Source organism: Limulus polyphemus, unplaced genomic scaffold (genome assembly GCF_000517525.1).
Source record: "Limulus polyphemus unplaced genomic scaffold, Limulus_polyphemus-2.1.2 Scaffold3, whole genome shotgun sequence".
In the NCBI taxonomy this organism is placed as follows: domain Eukaryota; kingdom Metazoa; phylum Arthropoda; class Merostomata; order Xiphosura; family Limulidae; genus Limulus; species Limulus polyphemus.
In genome coordinates, this window is record NW_013665613.1 from 2,631,741 (window position 1) to 2,640,950 (window position 9,210).

The 9,210-nt window shown below is 34.8% G+C and overlaps 1 protein-coding gene across 1 annotated transcript in view; it reads left to right on the forward strand.

Moving 5' to 3' along the window:
* The first annotated feature begins 2,007 nt into the window (after nt 1-2,007).
* Nucleotides 2,008-9,210, forward strand: part of LOC106469845 (folliculin-interacting protein 2-like) — a 101,617-nt gene continuing 94,414 nt past the window's right edge. Inside the window, exon 1 of the mRNA XM_013930389.2 lies at nt 2,008-2,251. Within this exon, the coding sequence (XP_013785843.1) occupies nt 2,160-2,251 (92 nt within the window). The 5' untranslated portion in view covers nt 2,008-2,159. The remainder of the gene's footprint in view (nt 2,252-9,210) is intronic.

A 9,210-nucleotide genomic window follows, 5' to 3' on the forward strand; every position in this document is an offset into this window, starting at 1 on the left:
TGTCGTTAAAATTTCGTCGGAACGAAGTTACGGAAAAATCAATTAACAAACGGAGACGTAACAATATCTTCATTTATATATTTTAGGGATACTTTGACTTCTTTTCATGCTGTGCTGTACTTAGTTAACTTTCTCTTGAACATGGCACAAATAGTCATATATTTGAATTAATCCTTGCATCGAGATTTGGTTAAATGCCACAATGGCTATTTCATTGAAATCATACTCATTTGACCATGCATCTGTATCATCTCTTCCTTTGGTTGTCCATCATATTAAAGCATAAGGGTGCATACACACACACAACGGGAATGTTCAGTAAGTTATGTAATTTAGGATTGCATGTTGATATTTCGTTAGGACATGGTCCTGATTTGAAAGATAATAGTAAAAGATAATTTTTTTTGTCCATATCTGGTACTGTGAAGAAGTTAATTGCCTCGACCTTAGCTTTATTAGACACATTAATTGCTCTTGAGCTTAAAACAGGCCAGACACAGTAATGAAACCATGGATGGTGTCCATTCTTAAGTGCAGCGGCGGATACAGAAATATTTTTCGGGTGGTACCAATAATCCATTCGTATTTTCTTTTTCGAAGCAATAAGTTACTTTCGCTACGATCAGGAATTTGTTAAGTGCTAAATTAAATTACTAAACAGACACATAAACGCAGTGGCAGATTCAGAGATAGTGTTTGGGGGTGGGGATAAAGTTATGAAAAGCTGGCGCCTAAGGCGTCAACGCGAGCATATACTGCGTGGGGTTCACGGTCCCACCTTAGGGCTCCGTTGGGGATCCCGGGACGACGCCCCAGGAAGCTCTGCGCTTTTATGTCACCTGTGTAAAAATCATTCGAAAATCAACTCGTATACTTTCAATGTTAAATTTTCAAGAGCGGAGTTCGAAAATATACCTCACATTGCAAGAAATCTTACTAACAAGCTGCCTGTTGATGGGCTAAAATCATCATGACATTTTTTTTGTACTTACGTTTGAGTAGCATTGCCCCTTTTAGCCCCCCCCCCCTGCATCCGCCAGTGCATAAACGTCCACGAGGGCGGTGCGGTTATTTTTCAGTTCTTGATTTTGTTGATTAGTGGGTCCCGAATGAACATATATGGAATTTGGAGGTAGTCTCTGGGCCCAAGAACCACCCCTTAAATTCATCACTGAAGTGTGTATAATAAAAACTTTATTTTTGGCACAGCACAGATGTTTGAGTCTTACCTTTTCTGTCCATACCTCTTGTACTTCAAACTTAATATTGTTGGCTCCAACTTTTAATAAGAATACCACAAATGAACGTATAAATGAAAACTAAACTCTTCAAGTTACTTGTTATTAAGTTATATTGTTTTATTTCAAAACATTTATATATATATATATATATTACAAAAGAAAGAAATATTTTAAGGTTTTTACATAAAAAAACAACATCATATTATTGTTTAATATTATTTACAAAAAAATAATTAATTAAAGCTATACATCACAGTAGCTAAGTATCCACACTGGACACTCAGCAACAATAGACAAAAATTATGCAAATTCTTACCCTTTTTGTTTTGTTTTGTTGAATTTCGCGCAAAGCTATTGGAGGGTTATCTATAATAACCGTTCCTAATTTAGAATAAATATAATACAGGAAAAGCAGCTAGTAAACATCACCCACCGTCAACTCTTGCGTTAATCTTTACTAGCGAAAACTGAGATTGACCGTCACATTATAATGCCCTCACGAATGAAAGAGTTAGAATGTTCAAAGACGGGATTTGCGCCTGCGACTCTCACAATGCTATTCAAACACCCAAACTTAAGTTTTGGAAATAACTTATTGTTGTATTTAAAATATACTCTTTAAAATAGCAACAACTTATCATTGAATTGAATATATATTTATATGTAAGTATTCCTTTGTGAATTTTCCTTGTAATTCTCAAATAAAGTTTTGAACCACGCAAATTACACCCTTTCTCTGAGTCACAAACCTTATTTTAAATACATACGCCTACATCTTCATATAACTGAAAGTCTAGACGCTACATTTGGACGTGCCTTGCAAGCCTAGCCAATCATTATCTCCGGGAGTTCCCAAAAGACTGAGATCGAGTGTCTAGTCACACAGTCACATGATTGTTACTTACTTTATACAACAACATGGCGCCGCCGTTACTTTCAAGATTGTTTAGCAATAGGAAACAATCGCATAGAAGTTCCCATTCTCATGAACTTTGGTCCGAAACAAACAGGTAAGAAGTATTTTAAAAGCAAAACAAAGAGATGTTTAAAAGTAAACTTATTGTGTATCTGCTTGAAAAAATGCACCATATTTTAGAAACGCATCAGTCTATGGGCTACCTACCGAGGCCATGCCCATGCTCTTATGTTTACATGGTTTAACGTTATTAGAAAATCATAAATAACTACATGATGACTGGCGCGGAAAGTGTAAGGTCTACCTTGATTTTCATCCAAAGTTTGTCTTCATTTACCTCTAACGCTAATTCTATAGTTATTATATTTTGTATCACAATAAATCGACAAACAAGTATGATGACCAAAAATATATATAAATAGTTTGACTAGAAACACCCATTTATCCAACAAAACACTAACAGTACACTATACATTATCAGTCAAATCACTGGTAAACAATTTCAGAAGTTTGTAAATAACCAAGAAATAATGTTGCTAAAGAAGAAGTTGGCATCTGAATTTGTAATTCTTGAAGTTTAAACCTACTATATTACCTATAAGTATAATATTCAAGATTGAGTGAGAAGTCTTTGTTGGTTGTTTGGTGCTTTATGGCGCAAAGCAACAAGGCTATCTGCGCCTAAATGTGAAAAGTCTTTCTTTATAGCTTAACTTTCCTAGACCACAAGTTATTCAAGCTGCTTGTCTCTGTACTTTTTTTTTATGAAAGGTACTAAACTGAACACAGTATCCCAAATAAAGCTTCACCACAGAATTAAACAGCTAGACACCTTGCTGAGGTTAACTCACAGTATTTTAAGGTTTATAATATGGTTAAGAAAACATTAAATGGATAGGCACTATCTTCAAATTTTTATGATAATAATGCCTAAATCCTTTTCATTTCATGGTTCCATTAAGCCTTTCATGTAGTAAGTTATTTGTAAATTCCCTTACTCTAAGATGCTAAGTGCATAACTTTACCTCTGAGCATGCCATTTGGGGGTAGGCAGGGGAGGGCAATTCCCCCCTCTTCATTTTTCATACCACTTTTTTAATTTTAGGAACAATAAACATATCTAAAATATGTATCATTTTTTATTTGTCTGAATACTATACACTTATTATGCAAGATGCAGCTCAAAGATTTCACTGAATAAATTACTAGGCCACATTGTCTCATTATCTTTGTCCAGACACACTCAAGAAATCAAAAGCTTCAGCATTGTTGTCATTTCAACTTACCTGACCTGTTCATTTATTTGTGAAGAAGCTCTCTGCATATTTGAAAACAAAGATTGAGATAAAATATTTGTTTTACTTCTTGGATGGTTCTGCTTTGCAGTAAAAGGACCACAAAATACATTAACCGTGCATATCACCAGCAAAACTTCATAGTGCAAACAAAATGGTATTTCTTTGCAATGAGACATGAGAAAGAGTGCTAAGATGGCAAAAGTGGAACTGCCAAACAACTTGCAACAAAAACATGGTTTCAAAGGCCGAATGATGCAATCCTTACCCAAAGAACCCTTTTGAAATGGGCTAGGGAAGCTCTCTCAACATTCATTTTGAATACATCCCAACAGATGAAGTCAACAGTGAGGAGAAAATATTAGAAGCATAGCTCGATGAATCAGTGATGACAACAGGGATACAGCAGTTCCATTCCTTCTGTTCAGTTGATGGATCCTTCTCAAAATTGACTGTGAGATGTTATTTTGCCCAAGATATGGGAAAACTATGAAAGTTTAGAATCCTCGTAGAGAGTTTATCCTGATGGAAAATATTGCAAACTATGTTGTCTCCAAATACAATGGTAAATGGCTCTTGTTGAAGATCAACTCTGAGGTCAGGATCAGTCAAGTTTTTGTACAACCTGCTGGACCAGCATCCAGACATCTTGATTGTAGGACAAGACCAAATTCTCCTGTTGGTGACACCAGTTACAACAATAAGAAGAATGTACAAGATGCAAAAAAAAGATCTGCAGTTGGCAACAAAAATTCTCAAGAAGGTCATCAACTGAGTCGATAGATACTATAATAATGTAGCAAGTTTTTATTGTTTATGTGAATTCACCTTATCATAAAAGCGTTTCCACTATGTGTATGATTTGTAACATTCTGTACTGTACCAATGCTATTATATTATTAAAAGCATAAGTTAAGCAAGTTGTTTCACATTTTCAGTTATTTCTAGATTTATTACACATGAAACTACAGTGACATAATATAATGAGGAATACCTTCTGTTCCCATCCCAAGCTTATTTTATGTAAAAACTTAGAGGATTGTGTGAACTTAGTATCCAACCTTTATGGTTCCCTCTCAGAATGTTTACTGTGAGAGATTACTTTAACCAAGATGTTGGGAAAACTGTGAAAGTTAGAATCCTGAGAGAGAGCTTATCTCAATGGAAGATATTGTAAACTAAGTTGCCTGCAAATACAATGGCAAATGATGGTGGGCTTTTGTTGATTAGTTAGGCCATATTTTGAATACTGTTTTCAGTCTTGGGCTCCTTACCTTAGAAAGAACATTGAAGTGTTGAAAAGGGTTCAGAGAAGGGCTACTAGGATGATACCTGCAATATAAAGGTTGTCATATGAGAATAGGTTAAGATCTATGAACTTGCTTTCTGATTTAGGTGTTTATGATTGTTAAGAAAATTGACAATGTTGATACGGTGACCATCCAGTATTTCAAAAGCCTGATACTCACAGATTTTTTGGTTTTTGCAGTATGTTCCAAAATTGAATGAATAAACAAATTCATAGGTCCATAATAGTTTAATGCAATCTCAAATGAAAAGTTTAAAGGGTATATCTTGGCAGGGGGTTTGGGGGACCAGCCACTTCTGAAGGCTTACTCTCATTTTAAATACAATTGACAGAAATATTTGAATTGATATTGTATTGTACAGCTAATTGCATGTCCATTTTCTCAGAAAAGACAAATGCCCAAATCCAATCCTGATGCATAAATATGTGGGCTTTGCAGTTAACACTTTACTTAAATACAAGAAAATAACATCATGAGAAATTGCAACCTTTTAGGTCATATCCTGGTGTTTTTTATCATCAAATTTCACAAATTTAACTGAACAATCAATTTAATATCTTTAGTGTTAAGAAAACAACTTACATCTTTGGACTGTCAGGTCTTTGGGGTAGTGGGCCCTCAGACTAATGGACTGTTACTGTTGATACATCATATTTTTTCATACTTAATGGTGAGAATGGTAAGAGCAAGGGACACAAATAAAAAGTTTGGGCTGGGTAGGAGTCAATTTCAGCTATGACAGCTTTACTTTTCTAACAGGGTGGTTGGCCTTTGGAACAGGTTACCTTCAGAAGTGGCAGATGTGGGTAATTTAAGGGAGTTTAAGTGACAGCTTGATAAATATTTGAATGATAAAGGCTAGCTTTGAGTTTTTTAGTGTTTAATTTAGTGGATGTGATGGCTTAGATGGACCAAAAGATCCCTTGTCGCCCTTTAATGTTATGGTCTTCCATGTTAGGACTGACAGTCGAAGTGAGGTCAGAGTTGGAAATATTAGAAGTAAGAACACAAAGATAGCTTTCCAGCATTAAAAATATGTAGATCTTATTGGTTCTTTTATGTCATTAGTCTTATTAGAGAGCCATTTTGGGTCAAATATTTAATGACCTCTAACGAAAAAAACTCAATTGAGCTGGAGACATGATAGTCCTATGGTTCTAACATCCCTGCCTGCAGCATCAAAATCCATGAGCCTTTAGTTTTGAGGGTTAACAAACTGACATGGACTGACCCATCATGTGTGCATTTGTTTTTAGTAAGTTGGGCTCACATAGTTGACTCATTCTTCAGCACGTGTATCTGTTATTTCACTCATACTTCAGTCAAGCTGTATGTTTGTATATTGTTTATCTGTCATTTTGCTGTACTGCACCGTCATTGTACCAAGCTGTTTTTTCCCCCTTTTTTTTAATCCACATTACTTTTCTCCTCATGTTTTACTGTGTTTCTTTTCATCACCAAATCCATCTTGATAAGTCAGCCCTCTTTTAACTTGTTATAGGTTCATATGTCATTCCATAAAGTCTTATCTTGTAATTTTCTGTAGGACCATTGGTGCACGAATATATAAGTTCTATGAAAATTTTCATTTGAGGCTTTCTGTTTCTCCAATACTATGGTAGATCTGTGAAAAAAAACTGCAATCTGTATAAAACGATTCAATGTGTGTGTGTTTGTGTCACATAACTCTTCCTAGACTGCTGGTTGCACTGACTTCTAAATGGTACCATAAATGAACTGTCTTGGTCCAGAGGCTTGCTTAACAGTAAAAATTTCACACACCCCCCTTGGGGAACCCAGGTGTTCCCCCAAAAAACACTTCTCCTAAACTGCTGGACTCACCAATTTCTAAATGGTGCCAAAGAATCGCCTTGGTCCCAAGGTTTGCACAAAGGTAAAACTTTTCACCAAAACCCCTTAGGGAACCTGGGTATTTCATGAAAACACTTTTATGAGGATTCCCTGAAAGTGGATCCCAAACTTGTTATTAAATTACATTAGGACACATAAATAAATATTGGCCTACTAATTACCATTTGTAACTTGGTTAAAGAAATTAAATTTGCATTATAGTAGCAAAATAGTAGTTTAAAATTGTCTGTATATGTGTATGTCATGTAACTCGTCCTAAACTGCTGATTGCACCAACTATTAAATGGTTCCAAACAAATCATCTCTATCCCAAGGTTTGCACAAAGGTAAAACTTTTCACCCAACCTCTTAGAGAACCTGGGTATTTCTTGAAAACACTTATAGGGATTCTCCAAAAGTGGGCCCCCAAACTTGATATTGATTTACATTAGAGCATGTAAATAAATAGGCCTACTAATTACCATTCGTAACTTGGTTGATGAAATTAAATTTACACTACAGTGGCAATAATCATTAAACTAAAAAAGAGCAAAATAGTAGTTAAAGCATTAAATTTGCATTATAGTGGCCTTGTGTTTGCTAGTCTAAAGTATTAGAAGCTACAACTTTACTCAGTTTAAGGAAAGTGTTGATGAATAATGTGATCAGGGCTGAATTTAATGACTAGTTCTTTGTTTTTATCACATATTTATATTAGTTTGAAGTAATAAAACATAAAAAAGCATTGCAAACATTAGGGCTAGAAGATACAAGTTTAAGATAGAAAAGATAACTCAATCATGACTCCAGTTAAGGTAGTGTTACTTTTTTGATAGGGTAGTTCCATAAATACATCATTGTATGAGGATAGGTTGAAATCTCTACAAATATTTTTGCTAGAGAGGAGAAAAATGCAGGGGCAGAATGTGATTAAGAGGAAATTGGATTAGTATTTTATAACTTAGGGTTGAATATAAAAAAATAATTATAGTCACAATATTTGGCATGATTTAATTCATCTCAAAGTGATAGAGACCAGGGCTGGACGTAGTGATTAGTTTTCTGTTTGTTGAAGGAAGTTGAAAGTCAGAATATACTTGATGGACGAAAATGACCTTTAGTGTCCAATGTTTATCTAAATGTAAAGTAATTTGTAATAAAATATTAAGTATTTTTTGTTTTCATATAGTGGAAGCAACTAAGTTTGTACAAGTTATAGGCATATCAATTTAAAAATTGAAGTAACCTATCCATTTTAGTGCCCCCCCCCCTTCAGTGACACAATGGTATATCTGTGGACTTACAACGTTAGAAACCGGGTTTCGATACCCGTGGAGGGCAGAGCACAGATAGCCCATTGGGCAGTTTTTTTTTTTTTGCTTAACTACAAACAAACCTTTATATTGTTTTTAACAGTAATAGCTTATATTCCTTTTGACATGAGAAAGTCAGTTCGAGGGGATCAAAAATCACCATGACTACGCTGTTCAGTGTAACCACTTGGAAAAGGGTGATTTTGTTATGTTTACGTATATGTATTGCAAAATGTAGCAAATATGTATTTGATATATTTATAAAACAAAGAAGTGTATTGAAAAATTGTCAAAGAAAGCATTATAGGGAATTTTACTTATTGTTTATAATCTTTGAGGGCATTTTTTTATCTAATTTTCAGTAATCCATAGCATTTGTGTTATATCATTAAGTACGGTAGTACCGAACAGTAAGGATCGTAATGAAACAAAATGGCGGCCATAAACTCGCCCGTTAAAATTATTTTATAGTATTGGCTGAACAAAACTAAAGTTTATTGTATTTATAAAGCCGCCTAAATCGCCATATACGTGTTTATGAAGTGAATCAAAATTCACTATTTCAACGAAATTTCGTCCAAATAAGTAAATAAGTGACTTTTCCAGATAAGTGTACAGAAAAAAGTGACGAACCTTATAGCTCCGATTATTTCTCAATGATTCCTTTCTTGTACTGAAAAGGATACTAGTGTGTGTGTGTATATATATATATATATTTATTTATATGATGCGCTACTTTTGGCATGGTAAAAGAGTAGCCCAAGAGTTGGCGTTGGGTGGTGATGACTAGCTGCTTTCCCTCTATTCTTTCCCTGCTAAATTAGGGACGGCTAGCGCAGATAGCCCTCGTGTAGCTTTGCGCGATATTCAAAACAAACCAAAACTTTCGGCATATAATTAGATTTGAGGGTAGATTGATAAAGATCCTAATTAGTGATAAAATCGAATCAGGTATGCGTGCGTTCCACACTTGGTATTGCTGGCGCACAAAAATATAGCTAATGAAAAGGAAACAAACAAGTATAACAAAATTTCAATTTTATAAAGACGAGTAGGGATCGATATATACGTAATCTACCAAGCTATAGTAATGTTACGCCTCCAGTCGTTAGTTAATTTTCCGTAAATTCGTTCCGACGAAACTTTAGCGACACAAGTCCTTTCTTAAATAAAACTGGTTTATTCTTTCCGAATACAACTTTACGATACACTTAATTTCAACAGTCGCTCTATAACAACGCTATGTCTCACGTGGCCAACAATATTTTGTCCGCATACATTCAA